This window comes from Triturus cristatus, chromosome 7 (genome assembly GCF_964204655.1).
Source record: "Triturus cristatus chromosome 7, aTriCri1.1, whole genome shotgun sequence".
NCBI classification, from domain to species: Eukaryota; Metazoa; Chordata; class Amphibia; order Caudata; family Salamandridae; genus Triturus; species Triturus cristatus.
In genome coordinates this window covers 1589216516-1589237652 of record NC_140590.1, presented here as the reverse complement: position 1 = coordinate 1589237652, position 21137 = coordinate 1589216516, and the positions used below count along the sequence as shown (strand labels likewise).

The window sequence follows — 21137 nt, the reverse complement described above, 5'->3', positions numbered from 1 at the left end:
GATTGGTTTGTTACTAATTGTCAAAATACATACCAATGTTAGCAACATCCTGTGTTTTTATAAGTGTTATGGGCACAACTGCAACAGAGTTGTGCCCAGGCAATAGATCATGGTTTGTTTTATTTTTAACAGTGAAAAAAGCTAAATATGTATTGTTCCTTTTCTACATATAGTTGTAATGGCAATAATGGTAGCGGATCACAGTCAAGACATTCAAACCATATGCTACTTTTTGAAAATGTTTTCCTGTAAATAACTTAGTAGTGGTTGCAATAACAGTCTCATACATACTTTTAAGCAAACGACGTTAACATTTCTATCTGAAAAACATTCATAGGACATTTTTTAAATTTCAATGAACTACATTTGCTTTAGCCAAACAACGTAATAGAAATACTTTTCTAAAAGCTATGATTCTACATGTTAATGTTTGTTGTTTAAACTGGTTTATCTAGAGAGAAAAATACTCACTATGCACCAGATGACAAAGGAAATTTCAAACTTATGGGGAAAGCTAAAAATCGAGAGGCCGAGGAATGCGAACACACATGTTTCTGGAGAGAAAAAACACAGATAAACATTATTATACATAAAATCACTGGTGTATAGAGGTTGCACAGACTTATAACATTAACTTCAACAAACTCTTTGGTGGACTTGGGCTGTCATTTGCGTGAATATGTGTAGTGAACAAAGTCCACAAACAGAAGCTAAATATAGGCCAGCTAAAGCAAAATAGGAAGTAGTGGAAAATGTTGCTTGATGCGGATAGATGATAAAGAACACAGGGGAAACTAAAAGGTAAATGTCAGACTTCAGGAGGCACATCTAGAATCAATATGGACATTACATTGCTCGATCTAATTATTGTATTTGGTGTGCAGCAGTGCAGAGTCTGTGTATATACTTTTCTAAGCTGTGTATAAATAAAATTGATCAGTAGTCACAATGCGACTGTGTGCGTCACATTTTCTACGGATGACCACGTGGCAGCAATGCTTTTGTTTTTTTAAAATAAATTGGCTAAAAAGGTAAATATTTAACTAATATTATTCCACCTCATAGGCTCACACCATCTGTTTTAAAGAAACTTCTGGAGAGAATCGCGGCGTTTATGAAATAATGCACTATTTCAAGATATGCCACTACATCCAGAAAGATTGGTGGTGTAAGGCAGTACACCTCATTATATACCTTTTGATTCTTTATTTGTAGAGTGCAAATGCTGCTCAGATGTATAGTTGAACATGTTTCTGGCACAGGACAAATCATGCATTTCTGGGACATTAAGCCATAGCTAATAATCAAGAGAAATATCATCCATCACATATGTTGTGACTGGAGATGTATTGGCTATCAAATGGATTATGCCGAAGAAAATGTTCATCAGAATTCATTTAGTAGGAAAATGCATCCATCAGAAATACTACCAAGTAATTTCCGGCACATTGGAATTTCTGTGCACTTAAATGTTACAGAGACTATAGAACCGTGAAGAGAAACTACTGACTGTTGGCAGTAAAAACTACATAATAAACATAAGCATGTCTGCAAAACAAAATAGTCCATACAGAGATACCGTGCCAAAGAGAATTTGCCACAGGATTACAACCATTCAGTTACTATTCCTTGGGACGCTGAGCAAGTAGAGTGTGCTAAACATCATCATTTTTTCAATCTCACCCATCAGTATCTTAGTCGCTGTGTTCCGGTCTCATACACAGTGCCTTCAGTGCAGCACTCATTAGACTGAGGTCATTGTTGCCTCATTACCAGTAACTGTCAATAGAGTAAAAAAAAAAGAAGATCCAAGGCGTCTAAAGCTATGTTACCAGCTTTTAGTCTCCATGTAATACAATCTGTCCCTAGCTCACTGACTCAGAGTTTAGTCATCTCCAGAGAGCAGTCTCAGCCTCTTGTTAGGCTACACTGCTAGCCCCAAGTGGGCAGCCGTCTCCATCATGTCAACTGAGTCTTGGATGCAGTTTGACCTTGCTAAACCAACTTTTCAAAACATGTGGAGTTGCTCCTGTTTACACTGTTGAGACATCTGTGCTCTTACTCACTCTTAGGCATCATGTCTATCTAATTTACTCCCTCCCTCAAGCTTACTCATTCACTCATTTAAAGTCTCTCTTACTCACTTTGTGACTTATGACCAACACTCTTAACCTTTCACATGTAGTCTTTCCTTTAACCTACTAGCTCTATCGGGTCTGAAAGACAACTGGTTTGCTAATTCCCCTTCAAGTGTAAGGTTCTAAATCAACAGAGCTCAGAACCCAACAAAAAAGGCATCTATGGCAACAGCTTTTTATCAGATATACAAGGACACAATTGTACCCTATGGAATAGGCTGTGCTCAGGTTTTGCCTCACCTGCCCATGTTGCCTAGCAGAACACATTTATTCCCTTCAGTAAACCTTTCTGGTGAATATCCTCATATAATCACAGATTCCTCACCTTTTGAATCCTCACAGGCACTAAATTGGATCGAAAACTTTGTAAAAGATTACCACTTGAGAAGAGGCACCTTTGGATTACTCATCTACTCTGCACATCTGCATAATCTGATGACGCAAAGTCGCCACTCCTGCGTGCTGATTTCAGTTTATCACCATTTTTTCCACACCACTGGATGAAGAGAGACTGACAACATTTCAGACTGAAAGATTGCTTTACCAAAAAAAGAACAAACAGAAGTACATCCAAAAATTTAGCCAGAAGCAGATCTATGTGTCAGTTCTTGCAGAAGGCCAGAATCAAGTCCACGCAGCAAATCTGCCAATCTCCACAGATGGGCCATATAGCGTAAAGGTTTGGGTGCAGGACCCTGCTTTTTTATTGGGGCTACGGATCCCCTCAAAGAGGGAGCTGAAGTAGAGGGCATATGCTCTGTTTCAGCAAATTGGAATACAAGACACTCCAGGCCCAATTTGGGCTTTCAGCAATAGCTGCAAACTGTCCATGTTGAATTTCTTCCGGACCCACAGAATCAGGGGCAGCAAAAGGAATGCTCAGAGAAGGCCCGAATTCCACCACAAGCAGAACATGTTCCAGAGAAAACCTCAGAACCTCAAAACCCAATTCCACCACAAGCAGAACATGTTCCAGAGAAAACCTCAGAACCTCAAAACCCAAAGACCCAAAAGGCAAAACAATCCATGGTATCTGAGGTAGGAAACAGATCTATCATGGGCTTTCCCCTCGCAGCAAAAATGCCCTGAACCAGAACTAGGCGATGCCTGCAACTTTTTCTGCCCTAATGCGAACGGAATCCATCAGGTCACTGACCATCAAGAAAATATCAAGAGGGGCCAGCCACCACCATACGGAGGCCTTTTAGACAGAGAATGCAGAATCCAACATAGCCATGCTTCTCAAAGCAGAACTTGGTCATGTCTGTCAGGATCTGAACAGATATGTCCTTGATTCCAGACAGGGCCGGACTGGGAACCAAAACCGGCTCTGGCAAAGTGCTTTGCCGGCCCCCCAGGGCTTGGGGTGCCGCCGAGCTCTTTGCCAGGGCCGGTTTTCGGCCGATTTTGTTACAGGGCCGAGTTTGCAGCTATGCTGCAAAAACGGCCCTGTAACAAAATCGGCCCCCAGGGCGCAAAACCGGCCCCCACCCGTGCGGCGCACCGGGGGATTGCTCGGGGGCCGGCTACGGCCAGTCCAGCCCTGATTCCAGAGCTTTGAGGCTTAGAATAATGGCATACAGGTCTAGAAGACTTACGTAATGCTGCTGCTGCTACATCGAAGACCAGAGCCCTAGAATCTCCATATCCTCAAGGTGACCCCAACAGCTCAGAGATGATGCATCTGTCACAACTGTGAGCTCTGGAAGGGGTAAGAAACAAACAGTCTTCTGCACACCAGATTGGCATTCACCAATGAAGATCCTCGGCTGCTTCCTCCCAGACACGGATATTGTTGGACAGGCACCACCAGTGTTGGGTCCACTGCAGCCAAACGTTCCACTACAGAGCCCACACATAGCAACAAGCATGAGGCACTAACAGTATTCCCGTGGCCAGAGGACCAAGAAGCTTCAGAACCACCCATGCCTGAAACATAGGAATCACAGCAAGAATGTTCTACACTCAATGCTGCAATGGAAATGCCATCTCCGACACTGTATACAGGGCGGCCCGTATGAAGGGGTATCAGCCCTACAGGTTGCAGGTGAGACTGAGGTTTGTTGATAGAAAAGCCCAGAGTGGAAAGCAACAAAACAGTCGTACACAGGTGGACCTACACCAGTTGCGATGATGGTGCTTTCAAGTACGACATTGTGGGTATCACAAACTTGCTGACGATGACCGCAAGCATTTGCAAGACTTTCCTGAATACATGTGAGGCAGCAGGATGGGGACATGAAAATATGTGTCATCCAAGAACACCATCAAGCCCCGTGGATGCAGTTGCATCAGAACTTGGTCCAGTGTAAGTATTTCAAACCTGTCCTTTGGCATTCACACACCTGAGGCTTAAAATAGGTCTCAATCCCCTGTCTACCTCAGGAAGCAGAAAATAAATGGATCTAACATACTCTGTTCATCTGTCATCATTTGAATTGCAACAAGGAGAGAGGATTTGGCCTAACAGCTACGGCGCTCAACCTCAGACCTGGGGAACTGGGTTCGAGTCTCGGTAATGATGCTGAACATCCTGCGATTCTGGGCAAATCACTTAATCTACCTGTGCCTGGAAAAAAAAATGAATGTGTGTCCTCATGTAACGTAACTGGTGCTATGTAAAGCGCTCTGATACCTGATTGGATTCGGGTCAAGTTCGCGCTATATAAAACTCTGCAAAAAAAAAAAAAAAATTGGTCTTGAAGGAACAAATGGGCATCAAGGAACAGTTCTCATCTGGTTCCTGTCCTACGTATTGAACTCCTCTCATGTAGTTAAAATAGAGATCTCAGTTTCTAGCATGGTTAGTCTCCCACAAGGGTTTCCACAGAACTCTAATCTATTTTTGATCTTCTTTAACTCTATGTGACTCCATGAGGAGAGATCCTCAAGATGTCTGGTATACACCATCACCTATATGTAAATTGCACCCAGCTTTATCTAAAGATTTCCTTCCTTTGTTGTATCTACCTACCCACCAACACCCAGGTCAAAAATCCATAAGTGGATGTCATCTAACACTAAAACCCCCACATAAACCAAATTCCATCAAATCTCACAAAAGAAATCTGTTTTTTCTTTACAAGCTTGGACTGACTTATGTTCTCACCTAGACTTCAAACAAGACATTGTGGATAATGCCAAAACAAGAAATTCACCCTAAAAAAATCAATGTTAACTATGAAGGCAAATCTCTCCTATGGCCACAAACACATAGCTAATGCTGGGCATCAGGCATTTCAATTCTGATAGAGACCTAAAGCCTCTAGTGTAGGCTCCAGTAGTCCTCAAACTGGACTAAAGAAATGCTCTTCTCCATGGTCTCTCAAAAATTCAGTTGTCTGCCCTTAGAGCTGTGCTCCACATGGTCACCTGCTTTGTTTTTGGGTACAAGAGATAGGACTACATCTCCCTTGTCCTTTTAACAATTCAATGGCTCCCCATTGAAACAAGAGCACAATATAAGATCACGTTTCACTCAGAGTCTTACATAGGTCCACACCAGTGTCTGAAAACCTGGTTGTTCAACTAAACCCAGCCATGATGATAAGGGAAAGTCTTCAGTACTGATGCCTGACGACGAGGCACATTTTACAGTGCTTTAACAGAGGTTTATGATGGTAAGTGTTCAGAAAGTCTCTCCCTCATAAATGAATACTGTACCATTCACATGTCAATATGCTAAAGTAGATTAAAAAAGAAGAATGGAAGGACCATAACTGTGTACAGGTAAATTGCTAAAGTGCTAGAGTGAAAAGACCAGTCACACTTTACCAAGTGCAAAACACAATAACATTAGTGGAAAACTCAACACTTATCTACATGTAGAAATATTCAATATAAAATAACAGGGAAAGAGATGCAGCGAAAATTGGGAGGCAGCAGCAAGCTCGACCTGATACCAGGGAAGATGCCACAGCAGATGTTTGGTTAGAGTACCTACCTAAGTCGTAAGGAGGCATCTAGGCTACAGTTCAGCCTTGGCACAAACATCTGCCAGTGCAGCTATAACTATGAGAAACGCATCCTGCAACACACAAGATAATTTTTTGGGATTGCCCTTTCCAAGGCTCAAAATAGAAAAAATCTCTTGGCTTAACCTTTCTATGAAAGCTGAACAGTCACACCAGCGATGGACGGTGCAGGTAAGCACAGGGGGCAGGGGGACGGCGACTGATGACGGAATACATCAAATTAAAAAAATATATATAAATGAAACCTATTCCGTCGTCAGTAGACTTCGCCCCCCCCTGCCGCCCCACTGAGTCGTACATTATCTCCGCTCCACCAAGATACAAATTCATTATAAGAGCCCATCCTTAGCAAATGAAGTGACTCAGAATAATACAGCAGTATGTCCTTAACCTTGTTTGGGATGGTCCAGTAATTTTGCTTGCCTTCATCGTTTCAGACAAAGAGTGCAATGACAACTTTGCACAAAACTGTCCGTCTGCAACTACCAACGCTACTGACTACTTTTTAAACATACTTTCCCAAATCTGACACACCAGTCTTGAAATTCGAGGTTGTCATATGCTGGCATGTGATCTACACAAAGTAGGTGCTATGCTGTCCCATCCAGCCACACAGCATGGTGTTTTAAACTTCCAGTGCTTTTCAAATGCATTGCCTGGTACTAAGCTCTTTGTTTCCAAGTCTGATACAGTCTCTACATGCAATGTTTTTTTTTCTTCTATATTGAGCATATTGAGAATTTCTATCCTCATCAATGTTATTGTCCTTTATCTTCATATCTTACAGCTAATCATCTTTTGTCAAAACCCTTGAAGACCCTTGACACACAATGCAATACTCCAACCATAACCCACGTTGATTAAAGCAATTTTTTTTCTTATATTTAATAACATTTTGTACCACTGTCAAGGATTTTACAATTACCCACTTGTTTTGTCCAGAACTCTGTGTACAATCTGTGACCTTCTTTCCGGAAGGAGGTTTTTAAACAGGACAATTACCAATCATCCCACTCCGCGCCAGGTGAGGTTTCCTCCAGACGCTTACATCCCCATTGGACTTTAATTTAGAAATGTCACTGACTGGCCATACACCATACTAATTAAATCCATATATCTAAAATATGTCTTCAGCAAAATATGCATAGTTCACCATCACTGTACTTGCTCTTGCAACAACAGACACATTCTACTATTTAGTGTTCAGGAATCTGAACTAAAACCATTTACATAGGTAATGGCAATGCACGGGCTAAAAGCTGTGAAGCTACACATGCCTTTACCATATTCCTCTTTCCTACATTAGGAACCCATTTGAAGAAGACACCAGAGGTTTATGGAACAGAAGCAAATAAAGCTAAAAAATCAATGGTGCTGACTTCTTTAGGGAAGTGCTAAAAGTGCATCTAACAGTGACCTGAGGTTCTTCCGAATAGGCTAGAAGTGTGATATAGCTTAGTGACTGACTGGAGTGTCTACCCGAGAATTCACAAGCAGTTCCTGTGACTGGCTAAACCCACACCATGATCAAGAAATAAACAGTATATCTATAGTAGACTTGCATACAAATCAGACATAAGTGTTTCAACTTTTCAATGAGGCCACCGCAAGGGTAGATCCTTCGGACACTGATATACCACGCCTGCTACAGGATTACTGAAAAATAATTCTGTAAAACGTGACGGCGGGTTTGAGTGGTACACAGATTTGCATAATAAATATTTCCTATTTGGGTGCAAATTTGTTGCTGCCCCAAAACTGATCTTCCACAACGTAGCCTACAACATGTTGAGCATTCACTTTTCTGTGTTGAGCTATTGACCCAGAAGACAGATAAAAGGAGCTTTGAGCAAAGATAAGATTAAAACAGATGGTTTCCACAAAAGCTTCCACCTCTTTCATTGCTACGTTGATGCTCTTTCAAGAATTAGGGTAATTCAGTATTGTGAGTAAAACATAAGAAGCACTGATAATGCTTGCAAGCACAAGAAGTGGAAGTCCATCCTTCTCACCTTATCAAACGTAAACATGTTTGAAGGAAGTCCACATGGGGCATGTTGCCCTTCCAGACATAAAGCTGGTCTAACTGCTTGGGAACAACCTCAAAAGAAGTGGAATCCACTTTAGTTTACCATGAACTTAACAATGATTAGCTCTGTCCAACCAGATACATATATGATAACCAAAATCACATACAAAAATCAGAAGACTAGACCCCTACTTTCTCATCCGCAATAGTTTCCAACCTTACTGGGGGCCATGTTCGTCACATTTACAAGATGCCCTCCCAGAACAGCCGCATCAACTACCCGAAAACAGATAGGCATGACTAATGTTGAAATTATAACCGTGGTTCTTAAAAAACAGTCTTTCATCAACTGCAGAGGTCAACATTAAGCAGTGCCAAGAAGCCAAGTAATTGACAAACGCTGTGGGGCAACATTAATTTAATTGTCTTTTGCTTGTGAACATGTTACATCGAGAACGAAAACATGCAATTTACGGATTATGAAATGCAAATTGCTTTGGCAGATTTTCTCTATAAAGCTGTCTTCTGTCAAAATGACCATGATACCGGTGCCCTTTTCTTTAAAACAACAGCCATATCCATAGCAAACCAGAATGCAATCAAACAAAACCCATGGGAACAAATTATGTTGTGTTTGCAGTATCTCTAGACAAATAAATGCCTTCATATGCAACGCCTTGTGGAATACTTAACAGAGGGGCCATTATAAAAATACAAACCCTGTTTACAGAATGGCACAATAACAAAAAGGCGTGGGAAATACGGTAAATGAATACATTGAATTGTGAAGAATTCTCAGATTAATTGGAAACTTGGGGTTTAGAGGAGCACTCTCAACTAATAATCACATTTTTAACCTTTCAATTTCCTACAAAATAAACCAAGGGTGCTGCACTGCTGCGATGTGCTGACTTCACATGCACCAAATATTTGTGTCCTAAAAGGATGGAATCCTGGATGCAGTGTGCACGGTGCCTATCATAGAACAAACTGTTCGAAATATTATAATGAATTTAAACACTTTATATAAACATTCCCTCTGTAGGCAAAAGTAACCAATTTTCGCCTTTTATGAATTGTTATTCATTATTATTTTTTGAGTCACATAACATGTAAATGTTTTTACAATGCACATATTCCCATAATGCAAAAATCAAATCAATGAATTTTCATTTGTTGATACACAAACAAGTTGAATCCTAAAAAAGTTTGAGAAACATGACATTTGACATTCAATACAAATATTGATGCAAGGCCCAATGCATTTCGGGACTCCTGGGTCCCTTCTTCAGGGGCAGGATCTGAAAATAAAGAATACTATTTACATTCATGTGAATTGATTTGATACCAAGTTGTTAGTAATGGAGAGACCCTTTATCTAGCAACCGAAAAGGTGCCACATTTATAAAGTGTTGTGAAAAGTAAAGAGGCCATTTTTACTGATAGAATCAAAAGAGACAGTGAATATATCATAAACCAAGTTGTCAAACTGGTGCTTCAGATGTGTGTTCAAAAAGCGGAATGTGTAGGATAGACGTATGGAACAAGAAACTGATAATATCCCACGATGCAAGGAAAGGTCTAGAATGCGTCTGGTGTGAAAGTGCTATTACAAGCCGGTAGGTGCTCCTACCTGTTGTGTTCTTCTGAACTCCAAGTGATGCCTAATGTATGTGAATAATCATAATATATTGATTAATGATCATGGGTTATAATGTGTGCTGACAACAGTACACACAAGGAACAAATGTCGCTTACCAAAGTGAACAGTCATGTAGCGCCTGTTCTTAATATCTAAATTACTCGGGTGATCAGGCCAAAGCATTAGTAGCTGTAAACAACAAAGAAAGGGGATGATGTGGAATGGTGAACAAATTGTGAGCAGGATGTTGTATCACGCTAGGTAACGTTGTGCTTACCGACGCTGGAAGCCAGTCGAACATGGACTTTGCATGGTGACACAATATCTTGCTGATATCCTATTTCGAACTGTCCGTGACAAAGAAATAGATAAACGTGAGTGGAATACTGCCGTATGTGAAAGATAATGTTGAAAAACAAACATAATGCTATAATTGTTCTTACCGAAGCGGGCGAAACCAGGGACGCTCACAGTCTTGCTTAAAGCGGATGCAGTCACTAGGCTGTCTAACGCAGGACTACAAATACGGAAATACGCGAGGGATACGTAACTTGTTAGTGAAAAATGAAAAAGGACTGTAGGCTAAAAACTGCAAAAAGACGGACTCGCATATGAAACTAAAAGAAAGACTGTCTTGTAGAAATGCCAATAGAAAAATAAGCGCATAAATCTAAACTTCTAACAAGAATCCAGATGACAAATGGATTATTGTATGGACTAGATGTGCTCTATAGTAAAGAAGGAATATTATCAAATGACTGAAATAGCTGCATTATCCTTGAAGCCATATGTCTAATATGGTAAACTGGACGTTCACCATATCCACCATCTGATCGGGAATTCGGAATCAGAAAATGGAAGCCATGAATATGATATGCTATGGTGTGTAGACTGAAAAGCATCATATTATTGGAACACGAAGGTGACGTCCGTTGCGATGTTTTAGTGGGATGAGAGGAAATATTTTTTTCCGTCACCTTCGTGTTCCAATAATATGATGTTTTTTCAGTCTACACACCATAGCGTATCATATTCATGGCTTCCATTTTCTGATTTCTAATTCCCGATCAGATGGTGAATATAGCGAACGTCCAGTTTACCATATTATACATATGGCTTCAAGGATAATGCAGCTATTTCAGTCATTTGATAATATTCCTTCTTTGCTATAGAGCACATCAAGTCCATATAATAATCCATTTGTCATCTGGATTCTTGTTAGAAGTTTAGATTTATGCGCTTATTTTTCTATTGGCATTTCTACAAGACAGTCTTTCTGTTAGTTTCATATGCGAGTTCGTCTTTTTGCAGTTTTTAGCCTACAGTCCTTTTTCAATTTTCAATAACAAGTTACGTATCACACGCGTAGTTCCGTATTTGTAATCCCGCTTTAGACAGACTAGTGACTGCATCTGCTTTAAACAAGACTGTGAGCGTCCCTGGTTTCGCCGGCTTCGGTAAGAACAATTATCGCATTATGTTCGTTTTTCAACATTATCTTTCACATATGGGAGTATTCCACTCACGTTTATCTATTTCTTTGTCACGGACAGTTCGAAATAGGATATCGGCAAGATATTGTGTCACCATACAAAGTCCATGTTCGACCGGCTTCCAGTGTGGGTAAGCACAACGTTACCTAGCGCGATACTACATCCTGCTCACAATTTGTTCACCATTCCACATCATCCCCGTTCTTTGTTGTTTACAGCTACATATGCTTTGACCTGATCACCCGAGTAATTTAGATATTAAGAACAGGCGCTACATGACTGTTGACTTTGGTAAGTGATATTTGTTCCTTTTATGTACTGTTATCAGCACACATTATAACCCATGATCATTAATCAATATATTATGATTATTCACATACATTAGGCATCACTTGGAGTACAGCAGAAGACGACAGGTAGGAGCACCTACCGGCTTGTAATAGCACTTTTGTGCCAGACGCATTCTAGACCTTTCCTTGCATCGTGGGATAGTACCAGATTCTTGTTCCGTACCTCTATCAAACACATTCCGCTCTTTAAAAACCCATCTGAAGCACCAGTTTGACAACTTGGTTTATGATATATTCAGCGTCCCTTTTGATTCGATCAGTAAAAATGGCCTCTTTACTTTTCAGAATACTTTATAAATGTGGCACCTTTTCGGTTGCTGGATAAAGGGTCTCTCCATTACTAACAACTTAGTATCAAATCAATTCACATGAATGTAAATAGTATTCTTTATTTTCAGATTCTGGCCCTGCAAAAGGGACACAGGAGTCCCGAAATGCATCGGGCCTTGTATCAATATTTGTATTGAATGTCAAATGTCAAGTTTCTCAAACTTTTTCAGAATACAATTTGTTTGTGTATCAACAAATGAAAATTCATTGGTTTTATTTTTGCATTATGGGAATATGTGCATTGTAAAAACATTTACATGTTATGTGACTCATAAAACAATAATAAATAACAATTCATAAAAGGAGAATATTGGCTATTTTTGCCGACAGAGGGAATGTTTATATAAAGTGTTTAAATTCATTATAATATTTAGAACAGTTTGTTCTACGATAGGCACAGTCACACTGCATCCAGGATTCCATCCTGTTAGGGCACAAAGAATTCTCAGATGAAATTAGCATCACATGGAATGGCTTGAGTGATTGGTGGACAAACAATATTTCCCACTGCGGTGACACCCAGTGTATAGTACATACCCGAGCCCTCTCAACAGCTCCTGCCTTACATCTTTAAAAGTGCCCAATGACAGTGGCATCACATTTGGCAAAGAGGCTAAAGACACAATCCGCACAGTAACTGAACTGCATAGGGCTGCCATATGTTTCCAAGGCACTTCAAATTAAATAGATTGTGAGCATGAGGTTTCTACGACCATTGCTCTCCTTCGTTCAAGCTTGGCCATGATACATACCGCACATGAATGCCACTGATCGCAGTGTTTGCTGCATGAGGATCTGCGTCACAGGAGAGAGGTTGTGATGTGTGTAGTGAGACATCACAATGCCGGAAAACAGAATGGCCATGATACCTGTCGAGACAGAGAACATTTATCAAAATACGCATCAGCTCAAAGGAGAGTGATACAATACAAATAATAACAAATTAACACAGTCAAACAGTAGTTACAGGTATCTGAAAATCGGAAACTAATGTGTTTTATTGTTCATTTTAATTAATTGTATAAGATACTGTAAATAGGCATTGTCTTTTTAAGTACATTTAATTAAATTTTATGTGTAGGCGTTTGTTATGTTTACTTTTGTAAATCTCCTTCAGTTCCAACTGCTGTGTCCAACGTTCTGGATTGTGCAGAACAGACAGAGGAGCTGGGCAGAAGGAGAGAGAGGACGTGTACTAGGAGCTGTACTGTTGGTGTTTCTACTTCGCAATAAATACTCCTTTAAGAATTCTGTGTTGCGAGAGTACTTTACAAAATTGGCGACGATTTCTAGAAACACCAGAGGGCCTGCTTTACTTCATTTTGGTCATTTTTCGGCTGGCATGCACAGTGCAGTCGTCCTGGATTTTGTTGGGTTTACGTTTCGTGGATTTACTCAGCCGACATCGGGTTTGTTACGCCCCGCCCCTGATGTCGTTTTGGCATTGGTATAAGGGAATTTTAAAGAAATTCCTGCTTGCCTGCATTTTGTTTCATCAACATTCTTTGTTTGGCATTCCAACGTCCCTCCAGCACCAGCATCTTTTACCTGTCAATGTTCCAGCGCATTGATAGGCTGTGGCACCCAGCCGCTCCTGTAACTTTCCATGCATTCTAGGCGCAACGTGTCTCCTATATAACACACGCATTTGCAAGCTGCTGTCAGAGGGTCACCTGTGTATTGATGATTGTTGCTAAGCAACCGTAGTACACGTTCTCCCAGCATATGGAGATTCCTGCTGCAAGTTGTTTATTCTTGCTCCACTCAGCTTGTGGAGGTTCAGCGACGATCGACGTTTCGTCATTATTTTAAGATTCCCTCCGCTTGGAAGTTTCTTGGTACAAGTGAAAGGCACACTTTAGTTGGATATATCCTTTGGGTGAAGACAGGACACTGCTTTCTTTTGAATTATGATTTTTTTTTTTTCCTAATCTGTACTCCTTTGTGTTTCTGCTCATTTGCTTTGTATCTTTTATTTTTTGTGTACGTTCACCTTTGTTTCTAACACCTTGGCCACACAAACGTTTGCTTTGCACCCCCACAGGCTTTCTGGCCCGCTGGTGGTAATCCATGCATGAAATGGGTAGAGTGGAAATCCTATTTTTTTAATTTCCTCAACACCATAGGTGAGGATGGTAAGAAGAAACCAGAAAGGAAAAATAAGTTATTTCTACATTCTATAGGACCTGGTGGTCTGAAAGTGTATAAGCAAATGATTAAGTCTGCTGGTGGGAGAGATATGAATGTATTTGATACTACCTTACAAGATTTTGACAATTACTTTGCACCTAAGGTGTGCATAGGCGTTGTGAGGTTTCCATTTTTTCAAAGGAAGAAAGAGCCGGGTGAGTCAGTGGATGAATATGTTGCCGCTTTGAGAAAATTAGCGAGTGATTGCAAATTTGATCATCTGCAAGAGCAATTTATACGGGATCTGGTAGTGATGCATACTGTGGATACTGCAATTCAAGAAAGATTGTGGATCAATGGTGATTCAGACCTTAATGATATATTAGCTATTGTTAGGAAGGTTGAGATTTCAAGTCGTAGTGCAAAAGTACTTAAAGCTGATTCGAGAGGGTAATGATGAAACAATATACAACATCAATAAATTGTACAATAGAAACAGAAAAGAGAATGTGAAAACTACTGAACCTGTTAGAAAGAGTGGGACTAAATCATATACTTTTGTCAAGAAGGAAGGCTTAAAATGCTATCTTTGTGATAGTAGTGCCCATTTGGCCTTGAGTAAATGTTGTCCTGCACTCAAGCAACAATGTTCTGCACGTGGTGTTATGGGGCATTCTGCTAATATCTACCACTCCCAGCCTGACTTGCTGGAGGGGAATGTCGGCAGAGCCATTCGGGGCTTGCGGGGTAGCATAGGGTTTTGGAGTACGCTCCCACTTTCGTGTGCTGGGAGGGTAGCGTTACTGAAGATGGTGGCGTTGCCACGCCTCCTATATTTTTTTCGCACCCTGCCCATATGGATACCAGCATCGTGTTTCGAGCGGCTTCGTGCGCTATCTGCGGGCTTCATTTGGGGCTCGGGACGGCGGCGGGTGGCGTTGACCACCTTGCGGCGACCGAGAGCGGAGGGGGGCATGGCAGTCCCGGACTTCGAATGGTATTATCTGGCGGCTCAACTCCAATGGCTCACACAGGCGGTGGATAGGGAATATAGAGGCCCGGAGGGTCCCCAGGGCAGGCTGATTCCGCGTCATGTACTCGCCTTCATAGTCTTCCAGCAGAAGATGGACCTTGCTCAACTCACTCTGGAGGAGCGCACCCTTAGGTTGTGCTGGAACTGGTGTCAGAAGAGCGCCGCCGGAGATCACCCTTATGCCCCGGAAATCCCCCTGGGCATGTGCACGGCGCTCCCGCACGGCGGCGATTGGTAGGGACCAGCCGTTTGGGAGGAGCTGGGCGTACAAGTAGTGGGCGATTCATTCAGGTAAGGGGTGTTGTTGCCCTTCCAGGATTTGCAGGACTCTTATGGGCTCCAACGGGGATATTATCTTCTTCACGCAGCCCTCGTAGTGGGCCTACAGAGACATTGGAATATGGGGCTCTCAGAGCCGCCGGTTGCCACGGGCTGTCAATACGTAGTTATGGCGGCGGGGACGTCCAAGGCGATTACCTGTCTCTACCGCAGACTGTCGACGGCATGCCTGCAGCCCCTGGACGCGTTGAGGGCTAAATGGGAAGCGGACCTCGAGAAGCCCATCCCTGAGTCGATGTGGTCCACATTGGTGCGGCGGGCCTGGAAGGGAACGCGTAATGCCCGGTTCCAGCTGGTTCCGTTTTTTACCCTACACAGGGCTTATCTGACGCCGGTTAAGATATTGCAATATTTTGGGGGTACGCACTCTCAGTGCCCACGTTGCGGGGGGGATGGGGCTGATTTTCGCCATATGTTTTGCTCCTGCGCGCAATTGGGTGACTACTGGGAAGAGGTTATGAACTGCCTGAATCGGGTGACGGACCGCTCTATCGCTCCGGAGATGGGGGCCTGCCTGTTGCTTTGGTTTCCCCACACTCGCCGTACGAAGCTTACTAGTAAGTTCTACGACTTAGGGTTGATCATGGCCAAGAGGGAACTGACCATGCATTGGAAGTCACGGGTGGGGCCTAGCTTTAGGAGGTGGAGGACGGCGTTCGCGCGATGGGCAGGCGCAGAGGGCACCCTCCGGTTGCAATTAGCTCTTAGGAGGGACGACGACAAAGCACTAGCGACGGCCCGGGCATGGGAGGCGCTGGTGGTGGAACTTCAGGGGCTGATGTCTGAAGCAGAGGGCGACGGGAGTACGTCTGATCGACAGGAGGAAACGGTGAGCGGGGAGTAGGGGGGGAGCAGTGGAGTGCACAGGTCGCATGAGGTGTGGTTAGCCATGGGGGAAAGGCTTAGTTGCCTAGGGAAGGTTTGAGCACTCATACACGATTCATGGAGCTGGGTGGGACGCATCAGGACGAGGGCTGGCAGACGGAGGCACAGTGACAGGGGGTGGGGGAGGGAGGGGGTGGGGGGGAGCTCTGCGCAGGATGGGTGACTTTTCTTTTGTACACTTGATGTCACGGTTGACTTTTCTTTTGTACACTTGATGTCACGGTTTCGTATAAACTCTCCGATGGGGGATGGAGGGCGTTGAGCAATTGTATTGTGTGGTTGCTTTGAAAATAATAAAAAAAAAAAATCAAAAAAAAAATGGGGCATTCTGCTAAGGTATGCAGGAGCAGAAAAGGATCAAAGGTTAAGTCTGTGGAAGAACCTATCTCCAGTGAAGAGGACGATTATGTGGAGAAAGTCATCCATTGCAATATTCAGGATAAAAACCAACAGGATATGTTCGTGTTGAACATTAAAGACATAGCAATTGAAGTAAAAAAATAAATCTATGTGCTCAATGTCTATTGGTGGTGTGAAAGTTGATATGTATGCTGATTCTGGGTCCCCATTCACGATTATTAATAAAGTGTGGAATTCCAAAATTGTGTCTAGGATTGGTAAAATACTTCTGGAGCTGTATATTAATCTGGAAGGCTACTCGGGAGAAGGAACAGACTTGGTTGAATTCAGGAACTTAGTTTTCAAATTTAAGAACAGAGAGTCCTTAGGAAAACTCTATGTAGCTAAGAAAGGGCCTTCAGTATTAGGCTAGAGGGACCAAGGTGATTTACATATATTTTTTTTAGACTCTAATAGTCCTGATCCAGTTTTGATCGTGGCTGAGAGTGCAACTTTGAGTGATAATATGCTTAAAAGATTTCCTCAGATGTTCTGTGGTAGAATTGGCAAATTAAAGTGGTTTGAACATCACACTGTGTTAAAAGATGGTGCATGTCCTAAGACACATTAGGCCAGAAATATTACCAATATAGCGAGGGAACAAGTGGAGAAAGAGTTAGACAAATTAGTCAGTACGGATATAATAGAACTCATTGAGTGATCAGAATGGATTTCTCCAGTGGTAGTTGCAAGACTAAGTAATGGTAAAATTAGACTCTGTATTAACTTACGCATGTAAACAACAACACAGTTAATGACAAGTTCCCACTTCCAAAAATTTCAGAAATGCTTGCTTTAGTTAAAGATGCTAAATGGTTCACCACCATTGATTTATCAGCTGCATAAAACAAGATTCAGTTGGTGGAAGAAAGTAAACAATATACTGTCTTTATCACTCCCATGGGGTGTTTTCAATACAAAAGGATGCCCTATGGATTAGCATCGGCTGCAGCTATTTTTCAGATACTAATGTATCAACTATTAAGGAAACACCTTAGAGTTAAATGTTTTCAGGACGACATCATTGTCTTTGAGAAGGATAGGCAGGAACACAATGATGTGTTGGTAGATACGCTGAGTGTATTAGAGAATAATGGTCTGACTGTAGAACATGAAAAATTTAATTTCGCAGTACGTTTAGGTCACGCACTATTCAGTGATGGTGTTGCCACTAAACTTATGTTAGTGGAGGCAGTCCAGAATGCCCCACATCCTTCTAATAAGGATGAGCTAAGGTCTTTCTTGGGGCTTGTGGAATTTTATGCTAAATTGGTGAAAGGGTTTTCCAGTAGAGTATTCAGCATTAGACAGCTTTTAAAGAACAAAGCAAAGTTGGCGTGGACGAAGAATTGTGAGGAAGAATTTGCAGACATCCAAAATGCTATCACTAAAGCTCCAGTGCTGAAGGGTTACAATCCTGAACTTGACAATGTCATCACTGTAGATGCCAGCAATAAAGGGTTGGGTGGTGTTCACTGTGCTTAGTGACCACAAACCTCCGGTCAAGTTGCCAAATACAAAAGGACTCTTTAAGGCATCTGTGAGGATAGAAACAATGTCCATGCACTTACAAGATTGTATGTATGTGGTGGTATATGTTCCAGGAAAGAGTAACGTGTTGGTAGATTTTTTCCCGCATGCCTACACAAATACAGGAGTTTACCAAGAATAAATGGGAGGATACATATTGCATTTATTCATGACCAAGGTGCACCTAGGTTTATGGAAGAGATATGGAAGAAGAAATATTTGGAAGATAGTGTTTTTCAGCAACTCACTGTTCTTGCGGTACGTGGGTGGCCCCAGAAAAGCTCTATGGATGATAAGTGGAAATGTTTTGGGGAAACCAGAAACAAATTATCTGTAAATCATGGCATGGTCTTCAGGGGTGAGATTTATTCCCTTATTTAACCAAAGAGATAGCGTTATGAAAATATCTCATGAAGGCCTTTTAGGGATCATAAAGACCAAACAGAGTCAAAAAGCGGTATTGGTGGCCTGGAATGGACTTACATGCAGATAGATTGGTGAGGAATTGTCTGTGGTGCGCTAATGCAGACAAATCTCTAAAAACTCTTAGACCTAACATGTGCAAGCCTATGATACCTAAAAAAAACCTTGGCATACGGTGGCTGTGGACATTATTGGTCCGATAGGTTCACCCACCAAGTATATTATTTCCATGATTGATACTTTTTCAAGATAGTGAAATGTGAGGATGGTGGAAAGTGTTAATTCTGCAGACGTTTTGCGATTTATTGATGACAGCTTTGTAGACGAGGTTTACCTTTCCAATTAATCAGAAATAATAGAGTCCAATTTTTATCTATTTTGGCAAAGGATTATTTCAAAAGGGTAGGTGTTTGTATGATCCTAGTGGTAATGGTATGATTGAGAGGTTAACAGGGTACTGAAAGCAGCAATACAAATGGCAATTAAAAATAGAGTAGATTGGGGGATTCAAGTTCACAAAGTGGTTCGGATTCATAGGACCACTTTTCATGAGGCTTTGGAGGCATCATCTTTTGAAGTTATGAGAGTTAGGAGTGCCAGGACAAAATGTAATACTGAATGGCTTTTAAAAAGCACAGAGTTTAAGGTACCCATTGAAGAAGGGAGGAAAACAATTATGGAGAAACACAGGAAATACAAAGAAGAAAATGATTGTAAAAGAGGTTCAGGAAAAGCTATGATTGCTAAGGGTGATTGGGTTACAATGATAATTCCTTGGAAGGTTAAGAAAGGCAGTAGTCAATTTTCCGGACCTTTGCAAGTGGTGGATATTTTACACAATGCTGTTCGTCTTAATGATAGGAAAGTGTGGAATCTGAAGAGAATTGCCTTTCTCAAGGGTAACCACAAAATTTATACCAGAAGTATTGGTAATTCAAACAGTCGTGCTTTGGGTTTTGAGGATGTTGGTGATATTGAAAGCTCTGTTGATAAGGAAGCGGTGTATGCGGATGGTTGCTGTGTGGTAAACAGGAAGGAATATACTGTTGTGTTGGACAAAGAGGGATCCAGTGAGGTTTATGAATCCAGCTGTAATGGTTATGTTCCAGGTCAGGTGTCCAACAGCAGTGAAATTGATCCTGGAGAAGATTTGGAATTTCATTCTGAGTTTGATCCAGAACATTGCCCAGATGCGTCTGTGAGGAAGAATGTGAATGATTGTGTATCAAGAAATAGTAATGAGGGAGATGGACGCAATAGAACAATTCGTACAAGACCCAAATGCATGTCTGATTTTGAATGTGACAGTAGTTCATGCTAGCTTTTTTTTGTTTTTGTTTGTTTGTTTTAGGGGGGGAAATGTGTTGGTCTTTTATTGTTCATTTTACTTAATTGTATAAGATACTGTAAATAGGCATTGTCTCTTTAAGCACATTTAATTATATTGTATGTGCAAGTGTTTGCTATGTTTACTTTTGTGAATCTCCTTCAGTTACAACTGCTGTGTCCAACATTCTGGATTGTGCAGAACGGACAGTGGATCTGGGCAGGAGAGAGAGGATGTGTACCAGGAGTTGTACTGTTGGTGTTTATACTTCGCAATAAATACTCCTTTAAGAATTCTGTGTTGCAAAAAGTGCTTCACAGAAACATTTGCTCGTTTCCAGAACATATTTTCTTCTGGGCATTTATTTGGTTTTCCTGATAGCACCAGAAAAATACTTTTTTAGATATTTCTCCAGCCTGACATACTTTACATTTCTTTATTTACTGTTACACATTCTTAAAAATACACATACAGGAGGCTTTGAGTTCAGACATAGAGGTATCACTCTCACACCCTATGTTACTGTTTTTCTGTGTATCATTCCGTCTCCTATGCATTGCAATACCTGATGGACTACTTTACTTCTGCTGAGACAACGTTCACAGAGTGAACCCGCCCAGGTGCTTCTCCCCCCAACTGTCTGGGGCACTCAGAAGAGCACTCCATGCTGCGTATGTTCCCTGCCAGCTGCTCCTCAATACACACCGTTCAGCGCCATTAATCGCGCAACATTTCTCCTGTGGTTTTCTCCTTTCAAAATGATTGTCTTGAATTACAAAGAATAATCAATTTATTTCCTCTACCACAGTATTTTATACAATTTGCTCTCACTGTACATTACTTGTCACTTCTCTTGCGCCGCCGTCGCTGTTTTCACAATTGTCACTTGTGTCGCCACCTTCACCTTCACATCCAGCACCAAGTGCAATTTGGGTTGTTATTGTTTTTTGCTTCAAATATGTATTTCTACAGTGCTGATACAACTGTAAATTTGCTTTCTCTTGTTTCTACGAATGACACTTAAATGATGTTTTGACCTAAATACATTCTTTAAACATTGTTCAAGAGTCTTCCTTTTTCCCTCCGGTCTGATGTCTTGGACATACAAATTTAAT

At 41.5% G+C, this 21137-nt stretch overlaps 1 protein-coding gene across 1 annotated transcript in view; it reads right to left on the bottom strand.

The window, feature by feature from the left end:
• The window catches only part of SLC9A8 (solute carrier family 9 member A8), a 489369-nt gene that overhangs the window by 63442 nt on the left and 404790 nt on the right, over positions 1-21137 (bottom strand). Inside the window, exons 11-12 of the mRNA XM_085619441.1 lie at positions 12709-12825; positions 472-554 (exon numbers count right to left, since the gene is read on the bottom strand). Coding sequence (XP_085475567.1) covers positions 472-554; positions 12709-12825 — 200 coding nt within the window. The remainder of the gene's footprint in view (positions 1-471; positions 555-12708; positions 12826-21137) is intronic.